A 16,861-nucleotide genomic window follows, 5' to 3' on the forward strand; every position below is an offset into this window, starting at 1 on the left:
AAAGCGGGTGCAGGGTTGCGCGAAGCAGAGGATTAGAAAGAGGCGTGATGAGGAAAAGAAACGTGTGGAAGGAAGATCAATGGAGGGACAGGTGGAGACACAGCATAAGGCAGGTGAGTACGACTACAATTTACAAACAGTTGGTGTCTCTCTCCCTTTTCCTTTCTTTCCTTTCTTTCCCCACTCACAATTCACAATAGATGCGTGCGCCATCGACAAAACTTACAATTTCCTCACACGTGTCACTTTCTCGTCTCTCCTTTCACCTCCTTTTATCGCCTCCTCCTCGCTTCCTTTTCTTCCCGTTCCCTCTCTCAACTACGACACCGCTGAGCTATGGAGGAGGACGACCCACTCGAACGACTCGACTCGGAGTTCGCGTCCACCAGCTCCGGCTCCGTCATTTCCTCCACACTCAGCACCGAGGATTTCCGGAACCTCAACAGCTCCGGCGACATTTCCTCTATCAGTAGTGGCTCCGGCGAGATTCCTCCTGCCGCGGTCACCGAGGCGATACTCTCGCCGCCTCCGCTGCACCGCGCGGGACTCAGTGACTGCGAGGCGCCTGCGGTGAGGGAGAAGTGCATCGGAAGGAGTAACAAGGGAGTGAGTTGGGGACACACTTCGGTGATTGGGAGAAGGAAAGAGATGGAGGACGCCGTGGCAGTTATTCCTGGATTCATGTCTCGTACGTGCGATCACGTCGGCGGTTGTACCGCTCCCGGCTCCAGATCCTCCGGCGAGATCTCTCCCGTTCATTTCTTCGGCGTTTACGACGGCCATGGTGGCTCACAGGTTCGGTACACCTTCTTCTTCTCCTTCTTCCATTTTCTAATAATTATTTAATTTTTTCAATTGAAGTTTGAAAGAGTTGTTGGTGGTTGTGGTGACTGCGCAGGGAGGGAGTGTGGCGTTCTGGTTAATATTTACTTATTCTCTTTTTTAATTGTAATTTATCTGGTTGATTAGTATCTATGTTTATTTTACTACTATTATTTTCTGTAAATAAATAAAAAATGATATCGGAATTATTGTGCTCGCTAAGTTTAAACTGGGAATGTGGTTGGTGGGTGTGTTGCTCAGAAAGGCCACGTGTTGTAGGCTCATAGGCAGAGTGGTCCTTACAGAGAGAGATAAATTCACGGTGCTTTTCGTTCTGCTATGACACGTGTAAATGCGATCGTGCATAACAGGGGCGTGGGCCTTTTCTTTTCTAGGATGGATACTTGTACTAATTAGGAATGGGGATTGATTTGTGTGACTGAGATCTGACGTGGTTTCTATCACAGACAAATCATCACCTTGTGGCTTGCCGAAAGGTTTCCGGGATGAGTCTAGCGCCAAGAAAAAACAGTCCGATTTGAAATAAATCAGAAATAATTTCTTCCCAAGCTTGATTTTAATGTGTTTATAAGACTTTTTTTTCATTAACACTAAAAAAAACTTGAATCAATTTATAATATTTTTGTATTATTTTAGTTTATGAGTTTTCATTTTTTGTTTTTATGAATACTTTTGGAGGAGTTTATTTACGCATATTCAATCTTGCGAACTAATTCGAAATTATTTTTTGTGCAATTCTTAAGATGATTATTATAAAAGTCACAATTTATAATTAAGTGATGGCCTTTTTTGTGCATAAAATTATTTATGTATATTATTTATTTAATCTATCAAGAATATATTGACAATACTTAATTATGTTTTTTACCTACCTTTATTTCAAAGGTTGTCTTTAAAAATTCTTTCGATACAATTGTAGGTTTATTATTTATTTATTTCCTGTGAAAAGAAATGTAATGATTAGGACGTGCTACTGTTGGGTGGCCACCTGGATAGAAAGATGAGCTTTTTGTCTAAAGAAAAGGTATATTGTTTATGTGTGACAAAGTGGGACATATACTAATTATGCTCCTTTGCACTACTTTTGGCATGTTATATTGTGGGGCTGACTGATGATGGCTGTGGTTAGTCTGCTTCATTCTAGAAAAGTTTCGTATGTTCTTTTGAATACCAATTTCCAATAAATTATAATAAATTGCATAGTATAGTTGCTAACGTCTATGTCACTAGATTAAATCTCAACTGTTAGAAACATTATTCTTTGAATATATAAAACGATTTTCCCTGTATATTGGGTAGAACAACGCCTATAGTTTATTTGGAAAACTCTCTCGTACAAAGATTATGCTCTCCACACTCCACAACATATAAGATTCATGCCTTGTTTGGTTTTAAATTTTAGGGATTCTTTTCCGGTAGGATATTGTTATTTCAGCAGTACTTTTAGTGATGTTTAGTTACATAAGTAGATGAAACCAATCATCGTAATTGGTTTAGTACTGGCCTTTAAACATGCAAGTGGAGTGAAAATTGCGTAAACAAAAGGTATGAAAAAAATATCACGCTTCTAGATCAACCTCAGAAGTTTTGTTTCCCATTTGGTTATCAATCTATTTCACCCCTTGGACAAAACAAATTTGTATCTACAATTCAGACGTCGAAAATGTCTGGGTCCCGAACTATTAGTAAGGATACCTGATAAATTTCCACAGTTTCATTGGAGCTTTAAGTAACTATTGAGTAGCGGAAAGCGTCTTCCCTAGTGTCATTCTATGTTATTCTGCGTGATAGCTATATCGTTTGATTTGCATTTGAAGTGTAGGTGCAACCGAATTTCAAGGTGAGTTGTGTGGAAAAAAATGTGGAGTGAAGATCTCATATGAAGATGCCTGATTAGACTTGGTATTTGTTACAGGATGCTTAAATGATAATTTTTATTTTATTTATACTTTGGTACAAGCAAAAAAACGAGTCTATTTATTTTTCTTCTTGAACAGCTTGCCATGTAGATTGGGTGAATACTTTGCATTGTATAAAATTCATTGTAGATATTAATTATGACATTAATACCTATTATTTTGGCGTATTAAATTGAGTATATTTCTTTGACTACAACTATCTATTTCAGAATAATGATATCAAAGATGGATTAAGAAGGGCAACTGAATTCTGAGCGTCCTTCTCCTTGTACAAGGGAGGAGAAATACCTGTCCAAAATGCGAAGCCTGGAGCTCATTGTAGATGGATAATATTTTGGTGTTAAAACTCGTCGAAAATTTCCCCTTGATGGCTATTTTTCTATTTTTTTAACTAAACTGTACCGATCTTTGATTCTAGTCAAATGCATTCGTCCAACGTGGTCTTCACAACACAGAGCTACATAGAATTATCTGACCGTCTTGATGAAGTTAATACTATAAGATCCATTCAAGAAATATTTGATAGTCCATAATACAAGACTCCGCACAATTTGTTGAAGTCGTCACCTTGTTTCCCTTCTTGACTTTAATCTACTAATTACTCTACAATTAACATTAAAATTTGGTATTTTAAATAAGGATAAACTAGTGTTGTCATAAATTTTTCAAAAATAAATAGATTATCTAATTTTACCTTTCTTGATTCATATGCTTTGGTTAAATAAACACCATATAAAAAGGATGGAGTACATCATGAAATTTTTATCATTCTCCTAACTGTTGTGGTAATTTAATACTCCTAGGTGGCTAAGTTCTGTGCTAAGCGGATGCACGATGTTATAGCAGAGGAGTGGAACCGAGAAATGGCAGGTGGGGCTGAGTGGCAGAGAAGATGGGAAACCGTATTTGCTAACAGTTTTGAGAGGACTGACAATGAAATCCTATCAGACGCAGTTGCACCTGAAATGGTTGGATCTACTGCCTCTGTGGTGGTTCTATCTGGTTGCCAAATTATTGCATCCAACTGCGGCGACTCAAGGGTAGTTCTTTGCCGCAGGACACAAACAATCCCCTTGTCAGTGGATCAAAAGGTCAGGTCTAGTCATAACCCACTTATCTTGATGATATAACACTCCGACCATGTGATCATGCGTTCCGTTTTAAGTTTCTTGAATGGAAAATTATATGTACTTCCAGTTTATTAAAGTAGGCCGGATATCTATTGACAACAATTACAATAATAAAAAAGATAAAAGCACTGACCTCTGCTGCTTTTGAAATTCTTAATAATTCGGGAAAAGGGGACATTAAAAATCAAAAAGAGAAAACTCGCCCATGCAGCCATGTACTCAGAAGAAAATCAGGGTTGGATGTAAGGAGGGTAACTCTTAAAAAAACTTCAAAAATTGTATACTTTGATTTTATTTATATAACTATATAATATTATAATTTATTGATTTAACTATGTTAGTGAAGGTAACTTTTACTCTCCTATGCTTATATCATTAACGGAATTGAGATGCTATTGTCCTTGTTTGTACAGCCGGATAGACAAGATGAACTCTTGAGAATTGAAGGAGAAGGAGGAAAAGTCATAAACTGGAATGGAGCTAGGGTGTTTGGTGTGCTTGCCATGTCCAGGGCCATAGGTACCTTGATTTATCTTCATACCCGATCTTAGGTTAAGAATTTGCGAAATTTTTTCTTCTTTCTGAACTATTAATAAAGGGACAAAGTTATTATGTCTCTGCTATGGAAAAATAAAAGATGCAAACGGCTATAATTTTCTAGTATTTTGATTTTAATCGTCTAGTAATTAGGGATTATTGTAATACCTATACTCATGTAAGAGGGTCATTTTCTTGCTGGTGTCACTATAGCTAAGTTACTCAAAGAAACAAAACAAAATGCGCAGACACTGAAGCTTATTGCATTAGTTGCGATAATGATGAGACAGTGGAAGAATGCAGGTTAAGATAGGGAATCTGAGCTTGAGTTAAAAACCTTCCTCTGTTTTGATACTCGAAAATGAGTCCGAGGATGAGTGTTGTGACTCGTGAGATAACACTGTAAGAGGACGAAGCTGCTAAGTAATGAGAGGAGGAAAATTTATCCCTGGAGAAGTAAATAAAAGCCATGTAAAACCGTAAGTTATAGATAAATACAATGCCTATCGTTTGAAGCCATTATTATTGTCTTCCTTCTTCCTCAATCAAATCAAGGTAGATTATTCCCGCCTCTGGCGTCTTGTGGCTTGAACTCCATAAGAATACAACTTAACCTTTTGGTGTGACGGTTGGATTTTTCTCCTCCACCATTCATACACGTTGGTTCAAGTTATATATGCTTGATCAAACTTCTCTGCATATTTTCTGTTCTGATAATAGCAACATTTTATGATTTAGAAGAGAAAAAAATCTGCCGGTCTCTTCCTCTTGCTTATTTTAATTGGTAACTAGTTCATGCAAGTACTTGCATAAAACTGAAGGTGTGTTGGAAGTCCCACATCGACTAAAGATAAGGTCAATAACCTGAATAGCTAAGCATTATTATCACTTTCTTGAATGGGACAAATTCTAGCTATACGGCAATTTGTTAGTCTGCAATTATTTTCACAATTCCTGAACAGTTGGTAGTTGGAATTTTTGTTAATAGAATGATTTGAGTCCTCATTGTGTTTGACTTTTGGATAGAGAAAAAGTCCAGCAATCGTGCTTAAGTTTTGTTAAGTTCTGGCTGAATTTTGTCAAATTTTTGCTTTAAATTTTATTGTTTACACTTTTAGGTTTTTTGACACCAGCATGAGTAGTTAAAAGATGTTGAGAAGAGATATATTGACTAAGGGGATAGATTTTAAGTAGAGAACAATATAGCTAGAGGAGTGACATAATCCTATTATTGTTAGTTGCTAAACATAGGAGAGTGATTGGAGGTAGGGCTCGGCATAGGGGCTAAGTTGGACCGTATAAGCGTAGTCTTATAGTTAAATACCATTAAAATGGTCAAATCATGTTAGCTCCGGACATAGATGAAATAAATAATAAAAGGAAAACAATTGATGCACTAGAGAATTTCATCCAAACCTAATATATCAATAAAGAAAGAGAAAAAAAATTCTGGATAGTTACAGGATATATATGATGTGATAAAAGAATAGAAATTTGCAAAAATATATTTATATTAAAATGAGTATTTTCAATCTCTTAAATAATTTTGTCCTATTGACCTAATTTTTTTTTACTTTTCTTTATGTAATTTGTTGTTTGATATTATTTTCATCAATGGAATGATTCATCTCTTTTATCTTCGATCTTTTTTAATTTGTTGGTCAACTCATTATTATAAAAAAAGAAAGTAAATTGTCGAACAAGTTAAAAAAATTATAAAAGAAAAGAATAAGTTAATTGGTGAACAGGAGACAAGATGATAAAAATAAAAGACATGATACTTAAAAAAATTAACTACTCAATAAAATAATTTTTAATAAAAATTTAATTAAAAATATCTAAATTTTTGAGATATTTAAAATTAGTTAAATCTAGCTTGATCGGCCCGTTGGTCTATGAACTTTGACTTAAAAGGATAGAGAAAAATAAGTCTTTTGCTAATTTCACCTTCTAATTAATTAACTAGGCTCCCTTCTGCCCTTTATTTTGGCATATAAATTTACGTAATCACCTTTTTAACTTTTTTATTAAATGATCCTTGTTTTCTTGAAATGCTGCTATTCTTCTTCATTCTTTTGTATCCTCCCTCTTTCATAAACATGGTTCCTTGTTTCAATTCCTTTATTCGTTGAACACCTTTTTCTTCCGTGTAAGTTGTCATTGTCCATTTTTTCTCCAGACCTTACCTTACCTTACCTTCCCATAAATTATGGATTTTGGCTTATAGTTTTAGAAGTTACTTTGACTTTGTATATATATATGTTTCTATAAAGTACTTTGAATAGGTATATATTTTCCAAAAAGTTACTTTCAATGTAAATAAAGTTATGATATTTTTATTACAGAGAATAAAAGAGAGAGGAGAAAATAGATGTAAAGAGTTTACCAAATAACGGAGATGGGATACAAGTATTTAAAGAGTAATCAGGATAAGAGTACAGGGTTCAAAAGAACAATGAAGATGAAGAGCGCAAAAATAAGGTTTAAAGTGTAATGAGGATGATACAGAATAGGGTTTTATTATTTTTATACAGAAGATATCTTGGTAATAAAAAATAACAAGGGGAAGGGAAGGTTAAATAGCAGAAGGCAAAAAAGTTGTATTCGTACTAACCTATATTTCTTCTAGTCCTAATCCGCATGAAGCATGATTCCTTATAGGGACCAGCCAAGATCTAAACCTAAGTCCAGATGGTTCGCTTTGGTTTAAGTTGTATTCTCACAGTCCTAGAGAGTTACAAGATTGTCCTATATATTATCAGATGATTATTCTAATCTAATAATAATGTACGGTCATTTTCTCTTTCGATATTACTAAAAAATCCCAGAGTACGTAGAAATTTCTAGTTGATGATTCTCCAGAAATTTTAGCAGAAGCTATTTAACTTTTCAGTTAATTCAAGAAAAGTCTTCAGCAATAAGATTCAGATAATCTTCAAGAAAGGTATTGAGTTTGTGGTATGTATAGCACCGGATTTTCAAGGCTACATGTTTTTAGCAGCATCTAGTGCAAACTATGCGTTTGTTCTTTTCTTTTGGGGCTATTCATCAGTTACAGAAACTATATGGACAGTCTTCCAAATTGAGCTAGCATTTGGACATCTTGAAACCAAGTCTATGATTTGTCGTGTATTGACCTGCTTAACAATGACGTTTCAGGTGATCGGTATTTGAGACCATGGATTATTCCTGTGCCTGAGATAACTTTCACAGCTAGAACAGACGAGGATGAGTGCTTAATTTTGGCAAGTGACGGACTCTGGGATGTAATGAGTAATGAAGAGGTTGGAGAAGTGGCACGCCACATTCTTAGAAGACGCCGCAGATCCTTGTCAGTGGAGGAACCGTCTCCTGCACAAGTTGTTGCCGACAGCCTGACTGAAATTGCATATGGTAGAAATAGTAAAGATAACATTTCGATCATAGTTGTTGATCTGAAATCCAAGAGAAAACGTCAGCAAAGGCCTCCTTTAATTTCCTAAGAATCTGTTTCTCTTCAATCTTGAGAAGGACAAAGAGACGGTAATGAAGTTGTAGAGTTGATCTATAAACAAACCTCTTTCTTTTTTTTTTTTTCTATTTTTCATATGACCCCCTTAGTACTTGGTATCACTTCACCTTGTGTCTTTCTCCTAACCTGCTGTACAGTACAGAGCTGATTGGGAAAAAAGAATCTGCTTCATGACGAGTCACAACTAGCTAGGGCTGGCTTGTTGTAACGAAGTATATAGATCACTACTATTTTTCCTTTTCCATTTGCTCCTTCCTGAACGGTTATGTGGATAACAGAATGAAATGCCATCAATTGTATTGTTTGAATTTCTTTTAGTGAAAGAAATGGAATAAAATATGGTGAACTCTATTCCATTTCATTGCATTCAATATTCTCACTATCTTCTATTTGATTTGAAAACATAGAATGGAATTAGTTTAATGAAGTAATAACTCTTGCTGCCATGTCTAATTTTCAAACAGTGAAACAAATTACTACAATAATAGGAGATAATTATTTAATTTTAGTCTATGTTCTACCTTTTTGTTCACATGTCATTAGATATTAAAACATAGTTGAAGTTGGAAGAAGAAAATTGTCTATTTAGGCTGTTCCTGTTGAAACAAGTAGCACAAATTTCAATGCACTTCAATGAAAAAATTTAGTTTAATTTGTCGTTCAGTTTCCACAACCAAAATAAATTGAAAAGCAAGGCAAGTATAATCCCTCAACGCAGATAAGCCATTTTGGAAATCTTTCTCCAATATTGTTGCTTGTAAATGACATTAACCAATTCAGATGTTAAGTTGCCCATTCTATTAATATTTTCACAATATTTATGTGAAACCATACCATCTAAATATTTTAATTTCACACTACAGAGATTAAAATTTTGAATAGAATATTCTCATATGTATGTTCAGGAATGCAAATTTCATAATTAAATTGATTGATACATATCAGTATATCAATATCTGATAACTAAAAAGTCCACCAATATAAAACTAAAGAAAATAAAATCCTCGCTAGAGCAATATTGAATGTTTAGCCATGTTGCTAGAGTCTATCACCTAATCAGACATCTCAGAATTTACCAATTGAGATCAGAGTCTGAAACTAAGAATTATTAAGACCTGAATCTAAAGAATTATTAAAATAGTCATCAATTTCGAATAAACTTAGGCATACAACAATTATCTGCGAACTGGTTCTGGAATTGTTTCAAGGTTAAAGTAATCAATCATCCACGTGCCCATGCAATTCCAATTCCAATTCCAATTACTCATCTCTTCCCAAATCCAAATCATGGACGCATTTTCCACCGATCAGAAAGTTGAAAACTTGTCTCACATTTCCTCTGGATGGTCGAGCATCTGTTGCAAACTTGCATAAATATACAAGCCGTCTCCTCATATCCCATTTAGTGACTTGTGCTGCATCAAAGGATTTCCCATCATCAAACGTACCTTGAAGAAGAAAAGGTAAACACAAGGACGAAAAATTAGTGATGGATGGACTTATTATGAAGTATCAAAGCTCTCAAAATTCAAGAATAAGCACAAAAACTTATTTTGAACTATTAACTAGACCTAACTCATATATTAAATCTACTCTCTTATCATCTATTGCTTAGAACATCATGCCAACTTAAAATCTATGCAAACGCTTATCGTGTTTCAGACTACATAATATTTTCATCTTGGGATAAGAAAAATGGAAAGGCTATTCTAGGTGTACAATTATGCTGTAATCATTCATTTTGATTTTAACTTTCCTATGCTTAATGTTTCCTACATAATTCCCTTACTCTATTTGAGAATCAGTTTTTAAGTATTCAGTAAATAGATATGAACATGTCCCTCCACCCTCCTCTCTCTGTCTGTGTATCAAACTTGTCTTAAAAACATAAATTTTACATCAAGAATCCTTGAAAAATGATATGATGAATATGAAATGATCATGTTGTTGCGTTGATTCTATAGTAAGTGAGATATGGGTTTCTTAATTAATGTTTTCTAACAAAGTGAAAGATATATAGATACGTACCATTTTCATCAAATAATGACATTAAGATTGCCAAACAAACACATACACTGATATCTTCCCCTGAAAAAAACAAAGAAATTCTATATATTATTTGTTTGTTACAACACTTCATGGTCTACGATAATCATTTAAAAGGATTAAGGAAAGGCACCTTAGAGATTCAAAATGAAGTTAGAAAGAAAAAAAAAAAAAATACAAATTCAAAGGGCAGTGAATGTAACACTGAACATACACCAAACACATGTCATTTGGTTTCAAATAAATACACAAAGTCGACAGAGGGTAGTTCAGAGCCATTACCATTATTACAACAAACTACAAGTCTTTTTCCCTGGCTGAGATTGAACTTTGCAAAGCTCACCGCTTTAGGAAGATTGGTCAATAAAGAAAATCTATCAAACTTTGAAGTCTGACCATAAAAGATTAAGATGAGTTAGGAATGAGTAGGGATTTCCACAAGAATAAAAACAAATAAAAAGTTTCCTTTCAACTACGTACTAACCATCATCGGAAGATGCAAATATGATTCAGCACTGGGAAGACAGACAGAGATGGACTCCTGATCACAGTTCAGTATGCAATCTACATTGGCAGCATCTGCAGCTGCACCATACATGGCCACTGAACATTCAGCCACATAAACATTTTAGAACTAAAAACAATGCTCAATGTGTGGTTGCTGATCAGAAGCAGAGGCAACAAAAGTATGTCTGAACTGTAAGTTTAACAGTGTATTTCCATTTTACAGACCTCTTTTCAAAAATTTTGATCATAAACTCGACAGAACCGGTCATCATCAAAAGAAATGCACCAAAGGATTAAAAATGTGCTTTAATTAATTAGCTAAGGCATACCAATTCGAGATGTGCCAACTGCCAAATTAGTTGATCCCAGCCAAGATAATCCAGAATCTTCGGAAGACTCGGCATCAGTTTTAACAATTGAAGCATCGTAGGTCACTGATGGTTCTTCCTGGGTAAGAGAGGCTGACTTAAGGGTCTTAACTGTAATCTGTGGTGCACTTTCTCCTCTATAAGCACGGTTTACTCTACTCTTTTCAACTATATCTGCAACCTTCTGGTTACACACATCAGGACCTGAGTTTATAAGATCATAAACATGTTTCCAGAAAAGGACAGGTGATAAACCCCTGGCCCAGCTTTCTTCATCATCTCCTGCACCGGGTATGTAATTCCAGCTGAACTCAGAGGTAGTACCATGTTGGCTCACACCAACCGATGAAGACGCCGACACAAGAATGATGGGTGTGAAATCCCAAGATTCATGGTGAGGCACTTCATTTAACCAGATCACAGTTCTCTGCGAAATCCAGAGAGGACGCAAGGGCTTCCTCAAGCAGGCGGCAAGGGAAGCAATATCAGCCCCACTTGCTTTCAGTAACAGAGTCCATTCCTCTAACCTCTTCTCAATGGAAGCTCTTTCTGTTTGGGAAACCCACAGGGGAAGGTGCAAGGAGCAATCCCATTCACGAACATTTTCATCACAACCATTAGAGTCCTGTTTTATGAAGACAAAGCAAAACATTATCATAAGCAATAACAGTCTATCAGAAAAGTGAATCGTATCAAACCAAGGACTAAAGTGAAACCCAAAAACAAATGAATAACCAACAATGTATTTCGGGGAAGAAATGAAAAATTTCTCACACGAAAGTCCTTGATGGCCCGATTGAAAACACAGGTCCAAATGGGTATTGTTTTGGACATGCTATCAGGGAAGCGCTTTCCTCTTCGAGTAGAATCAACGATGATGCAGCCTCCCTTCTGTCCTACCTACCCAGATGAAAAACGATGAGCATTAACGCAGAAAGGTTACGTCTTTGAGAATTGGGAATGAGAAAGAAGAGTACCGGCGAGCTGCGCGACGTGAAGGTTGAGGCGAGCGGTGCTGAAGGAGCAGTTGTTGGTGTGGCCGTCGGTGGATTTGAAATAGCAGGTGGAGTGGAAGGATCGAGAATACCAGAGACCGCATCGGAGGTTGGCGAGGAGAGGGAGCTGAGGCCATAGGAGAGAGATTTCAGAGACAAAGATGGAGTCTTGGTAGATCGATCTGAGAGCGTTGTATAAACTGTTGTCTCTTCGCTTTATGCTTCTCGCCGCCTTGTAAATGCTAAGCCTCGCACCTTCTTCCTCTCCTTCCATACCTATTTTTCTCTTTCTCCTTCTCTTTCTCTGTCCTATGTAATCAATCTACTTTGATCTGTTACCACAATCTAATGTTGTCTTGCTTCTTTAAGATAAAAGAAACAGGAATGTACTTGAACTTCGTTACATGTTAAGATACGCACTCACTTTGAGGACCCCACAAATTTCTTCTCCTCCTATTTATTTTCGCATCAACTCTCCAAAATATAAAAATTATATTTTATTTGACACGTCTAATTTATTTGAAAATGTGAAATATTTAATAATTTCGTAAAATGAAAAAGAAATACTACTTAATCCGTGATTAAATTTATTAACGGAGCTAATTATTAAATATGATAAAAACTATTTACCGTTTTTAAGTTATTATTTCTTAATATACTTTTAAAATCTGAATATAAAAGTAACTAATATATTTATATCTTGAAAATATTAATCACCTACTAAAATATTAATTCAAGTGTTGATTTTATAATACTTTTTATTAAAGTAAAAGTTAAAAAGAAGAAGTTAAGAACTTCATATAATAACCACCACAAAAATAAATATTTTTAAATAAAAGTATTTTTTATGCAGAATTTTATTTATGATATAGTGTTTTCAATTTTATATGTTATTAGTATACATCATTAAAAAAGTCTTCTAAAATCCAAATGTTAAACTCATGATTTTAAATATGATTTTTGTATCAAAGATGTCTTATAAAGAAATTTTTTCATAAAACTTAAATTTTGGGTATGATCCACAAATAGCGAACACGATGATATTGATCTATATTTCAATTCACTTTTAAAAATAAAAAAGATTATATTGAAAATTTAAGTTTAAAGTGTTTACAATGTACTTTTTTAAAGACTTTAATCTGTACTAAAATTATATATATATATATATATATATATATATTATGCTTTTATCTTATAAATTGAAAATTTATCTAATACTAATTAAATATTAATTTCCAAATTTTTAATTATTAAAATATTTTATACTATTAATGTAAATTTTTCTATTTAGATTAATTGCATACCGTTGGTGTGTCAACCTACTGTTATGACCGAAAGCAAAGATGTCCAGATTATTTTGGGTCAATTTATTTTGGATGGGCTGGTGATAGGCCCAGTCCACACAAACTACACTTGTCTGTGTTTATCGTCCCATTAGGTTTCCATATATAATAATGACTCATCGAATTGTATACATTTACAAAGTATATAATAGTAATTTGTAAATGAAATTAAAGAATCATCACATCATAAGTTGTATTTTAAAACATGATTTATAATATAAATTTGAAAATTAAATTTAAAAAAAAAACTAGAAATCTCATTTGAATTTAATTAAAAATATTTTGCTAAAAATTACCTTTGGAAATAGAAAAAAAAAGTAAAATTAAATTTTAAAACATAACATCAATTGTTTAAAAAGATAACAATAAAGTCTTACTTTGAAACACTACTTATTAGATGATCTGAAGTATCATTTTTAAACACACTTTATCTATATTTCTTCATTTTTTTTAAATTACGTTTAAATTCTTTTTATTGTCTTGGAAGCTAACAAATACTTGTAAAATCTAAAAATGCACATAATTATATTACTAGTTATAGTATTGTTTAAACCATTACTATCAAAATATTGTTAGACATTTTTCTCACATCATTTTAACCAATATATGCTTATTAAAGTATCTTTATAATCCAATCTAACCATACAAAAAATGATAAAATGCATAATCATGCAGAATAAGAAAAGGAAATAAACAATTAGCGGATTATATACACTTTTCTCTAATAATTTGGTATTTGTCAAAATAAAATAAAATAAAATGGAAAAAATATTGTTTGTAGTTAAAATATAGCTATAACAAGTGTTTAAAGTTTTCACACTGCTACATGTTTTTTTTTTAATAAAATGCAATTTTTTATTTTTATTTATTTCTAATTATTTCTCACTCCTTCATTGCTTTTGTTCTATTACGCTTAAGATGGATTGGACTCACGCGGATTGTAAACTCCAATGGTGAACTAAAATAGAACTAATTTATTTATTAAATTTATTAATAAAGTTTAAATATGGTGAAAGCTTTTTTTTTTTACTTGAAGCTATATGATAAAATATAGAAATGAATTTTAAATATTGAAATTAAATAAAATGCGAACCTATCTAAATTTAAATTAAATGAAAGCTTTTTTCTTTTGTTGTTTTAAGTTTTAACTGTTATTGCAAACTAAGTGATAAATTTATATTGGGTTCGCATTTAATTTAATTTCAATATTTAAAATTCATCTATATTTTATCATATAGCTTCAAGTTGTTTAAATTTGATCCATTTTGTCACGTTCTTTTTATCAGCGATTCATTCATATATCATTCAACTATTCTCATAAATTAAAATGTAAGCGCTATCAATCTCTCACGCAGGAATGATAAAAAACCCCTCACGGCAACACCTTTTCACTAGTCTATGTGGGCATTCTTCATGAAACATTGAATAACTTAAGTTGATTAATTAAAAGAATATTGGAACTCACGTCATAATCATAATTAATCAGCGCAAAATTAGGTACTAATTGTTCCACCACATGGTATCTATCCTCCTTAAACCTTTCATAATCATGAAAAAAAAGAAACTTGATTTGATTTTTTATTTAAAAGTTGGAACCTTGGCAGCTTTTTTGAGCACTCCATTGGTTGCTGAAGAAGCTGGAGTTAAAGCTTTTCGTATCTTAAAGACATTCCAAGCAGTATTCGCAGCATGTCCAGCTGTTGCAAATACATGTTCAGTAGCTTCCCCTGCACTTTCCCCAAACCTGTCACCAAATCTCATCTATCAAATTCAACTTCAGACAAAAAAAAAAGCATATGCATGAGTATAACAGTTAATAAAACTGAAAATTTGAAAACATGTGTGAGAAAAATTTGTAAGGCTACATTTAATCTTTGCATAACTTGTTCTCTGTGGGATGTCCTTTACCTGTTAGAAACCGCTCTTGATGCAGCTTTGGAAGTGGCAGAAAAAGTTTGTTTTTCAGCAGCTTCAGCAGCATCTAGAACCTTGTCTGCAGCATTAGAAGGGTTATGAATTAAAGAAGTGAGGGTGGTGGTGCTTATCTGAAAGAAAAGTAGTGTTATGAAGTGTTTCACTTTCACATGGTTTTAACTTTTACTCACTCACTGCATCAAGGGAAGCCAACAGAACCTCCCCAGGAACCATCTTTAGGAATGCCTTTCCTGGTTGGGATTTAAGCACAGGATTCATCACTGATCCACTCACTATACCAACACCATTTAGCACAGATTTGCTCAACTTTTCTGTCATCTTCGACAGCTTTCTCACACTATAATGCAAATACAAAAGACATTTAATGTAACTCATTCACATGTGCACTAAACATAGTCATTTATGTGTCCAGTTTCATTCCTTGAATACCGTTTGAGGTTTTTATTAATCTTGTTCTTCTTTGAGGCGCTGAAAGTCTTGTTGTTCATGCTTTCGCTGGCCACAACAACACCATTTTTCTCATCTGCAGAACTGTTTAGGATCGTTTCTCCTCCTTTCTGAACCTGGTGATTTTCCACCCAGCAAGTTTTAGATATTTAGTGGTACAAACAGCATTTTGATTGTCTTTCTTTCTTTTTTCTTCTGACAAACTGTTCACTCGATGTTTATAACTTTGTCTTTGTAATTAATTTCACTTGAGTTTTAGTCTCAAAGCTCATGTAAATGGTAATTTTAATTCCTTATGTTAGCAAACTCTTAGATGCTGTTACTGACAGAAACAATATTCTGATAATATATAACTGCTACAAATTTTTCTAATGAGAGGTGTAAAACTTCCAAAAAAAAGTGCAATATGGAAAACTTTCTGGGGTGGCTTTACACCACGAGAAATTTTTGTAACAATTTCACTTTTCATTGTAAAAGTTCAAAACTTGATTTTCTGGGCTTCAAACTTAAAATGAAGAGAAAGTGTATGAATATAGTGAACAACAGAACAGAACCTTATTGGTGTAAGCATTGCTGCAGATGAAGATGCCCTTCACAATCTGACCAGTTCCTCCTGCAATTGCCTTGGCCAGAAAATGATTGTAATTATCAACCTTTGGAGCAAACTCCCTCCAATCTAGATTGTTCTTCTTGTTCAAATTGAAGCCAGAAAAGCAAGAGTGGTCCTTCAGAAACGAGTCCAGCGAACTCAAACTTCCCAAAGTAGCTTCTGAAAAGGTGACACCATAGCTGAGAGGTTCACCATCTTTCACCGGCAAGGAAAACAAGTAATGGAGAGCACCCAGCTTAACAACTGGCTCATCTTTCGTCAAAGGCCATTGAAGATCATCTCCCACTTTTATGATTGTAGCCAGAGACACATTCTCTTCCATGGTTTTCACGATCGTGAAGTGCCCTTGAGCCAGTTCAAGAGCTTCTCCTTCATCCATCAGATGAACTCTGCACGCTGGTACTTGTATGAGAACTTCTTGTTTGAGCCCTGAGTCTTCTCCAACACTTGCAGTTGCAGGTATGGAGGAACCACGGAGGCAACACCCCATCACTGTTTTCTCTCTCTTGGCAGCCATGTTCATCGAGAAAAAAGACAATGGGGAAACTCTTTCTTGCTGTGGATTCCTTTGCTCCTTGCTTTATTCTGTTCTTGACGACTTTTTCAGCAATTCCCTTAATTATATACCAAATTAACTTAGTTTTTCAGAATTTATCAATCATAAAATGTC

At 34.2% G+C, this 16,861-nt stretch overlaps 3 protein-coding genes across 5 annotated transcripts; 1 reads left to right on the forward strand and 2 right to left on the reverse strand.

Moving 5' to 3' along the window:
• The first annotated feature begins 181 nt into the window (after positions 1-181).
• On the forward strand, positions 182-8,296 carry LOC114178339 (putative protein phosphatase 2C 6). Of its 2 annotated transcripts, XM_085670780.1 has the most exons (5): positions 182-795; positions 3,566-3,853; positions 4,306-4,411; positions 7,323-7,373; positions 7,589-8,296. In XM_085670780.1, exons 1-5 carry the CDS (start codon positions 337-339, stop codon positions 7,909-7,911), a joined length of 1,227 nt encoding a protein of 408 aa, XP_085526906.1. In that variant the 5' UTR covers positions 182-336; the 3' UTR covers positions 7,912-8,296. The 2 variants fall into 2 exon arrangements, with proteins under 2 accessions (XP_085526906.1, XP_027919980.1); XM_028064179.2 differs by lacking the exon at positions 7,323-7,373 and having other exon boundaries at positions 315-795.
• Positions 8,297-8,836: 540 nt separating this feature from the next.
• On the reverse strand, positions 8,837-12,214 carry LOC114179900 (initiator tRNA phosphoribosyl transferase family protein). 2 transcript variants are annotated; one of them, XM_028066395.2, is made up of 7 exons: positions 11,839-12,214; positions 11,636-11,757; positions 10,823-11,486; positions 10,471-10,589; positions 10,269-10,377; positions 9,969-10,028; positions 8,837-9,388 (listed from the first exon to the last, which is right to left on the reverse strand). In XM_028066395.2, exons 1-7 carry the CDS (start codon positions 12,128-12,130, stop codon positions 9,201-9,203), a joined length of 1,554 nt encoding a protein of 517 aa, XP_027922196.1. In that variant the 5' UTR covers positions 12,131-12,214; the 3' UTR covers positions 8,837-9,200. The 2 variants fall into 2 exon arrangements, with proteins under 2 accessions (XP_027922196.1, XP_027922197.1); XM_028066396.2 differs by having other exon boundaries at positions 10,471-10,571; positions 11,839-12,181.
• Positions 12,215-14,642: 2,428 nt separating this feature from the next.
• Positions 14,643-16,714, reverse strand: LOC114178329 (senescence/dehydration-associated protein At4g35985, chloroplastic-like). Its single transcript, XM_028064169.2, has 5 exons — positions 16,136-16,714; positions 15,564-15,697; positions 15,305-15,471; positions 15,108-15,192; positions 14,643-14,943 (listed from the first exon to the last, which is right to left on the reverse strand). Exons 1-5 carry the CDS (start codon positions 16,712-16,714, stop codon positions 14,778-14,780), a joined length of 1,131 nt encoding a protein of 376 aa, XP_027919970.1. The 3' UTR covers positions 14,643-14,777.
• Between the last annotated feature and the right edge of the window lie 147 nt (positions 16,715-16,861).

The sequence above is a fragment of the Vigna unguiculata genome, chromosome 3 (assembly GCF_037176805.1).
Source record: "Vigna unguiculata cultivar grain cowpea cultivar isolate G323 ecotype 2 chromosome 3, ASM3717680v1, whole genome shotgun sequence".
In the NCBI taxonomy this organism is placed as follows: domain Eukaryota; kingdom Viridiplantae; phylum Streptophyta; class Magnoliopsida; order Fabales; family Fabaceae; genus Vigna; species Vigna unguiculata.

Coding starts and splice junctions, on each gene's coding strand:
- LOC114178339 (XM_085670780.1), top strand. CDS start 337: ATGGAGGAGGACGACCCACTCGAACGACTCGACTCGGAGTTCGCGTCC. Junction 796..3,565: donor ACGGCCATGGTGGCTCACAG/GTTCGGTACACC, acceptor TAATACTCCTAG/GTGGCTAAGTTCTGTGCTAA. Junction 7,374..7,588: donor TCAGATAATCTTCAAGAAAG/GTATTGAGTTTG, acceptor ATGACGTTTCAG/GTGATCGGTATTTGAGACCA.
- LOC114179900 (XM_028066395.2), bottom strand. CDS start 12,130: ATGGAAGGAGAGGAAGAAGGTGCGAGGCTTAGCATTTACAAGGCGGCG. Junction 11,758..11,838: donor TCACGTCGCGCAGCTCGCCG/GTACTCTTCTTT, acceptor CTGGGTAGGTAG/GACAGAAGGGAGGCTGCATC. Junction 9,389..9,968: donor GTCATTATTTGATGAAAATG/GTACGTATCTAT, acceptor TTCTTCTTCAAG/GTACGTTTGATGATGGGAAA.
- LOC114178329 (XM_028064169.2), bottom strand. CDS start 16,714: ATGAACATGGCTGCCAAGAGAGAGAAAACAGTGATGGGGTGTTGCCTC. Junction 15,472..15,563: donor ATTAATAAAAACCTCAAACG/GTATTCAAGGAA, acceptor TTTGCATTATAG/TGTGAGAAAGCTGTCGAAGA. Junction 14,944..15,107: donor TCAAGAGCGGTTTCTAACAG/GTAAAGGACATC, acceptor ATTTGGTGACAG/GTTTGGGGAAAGTGCAGGGG.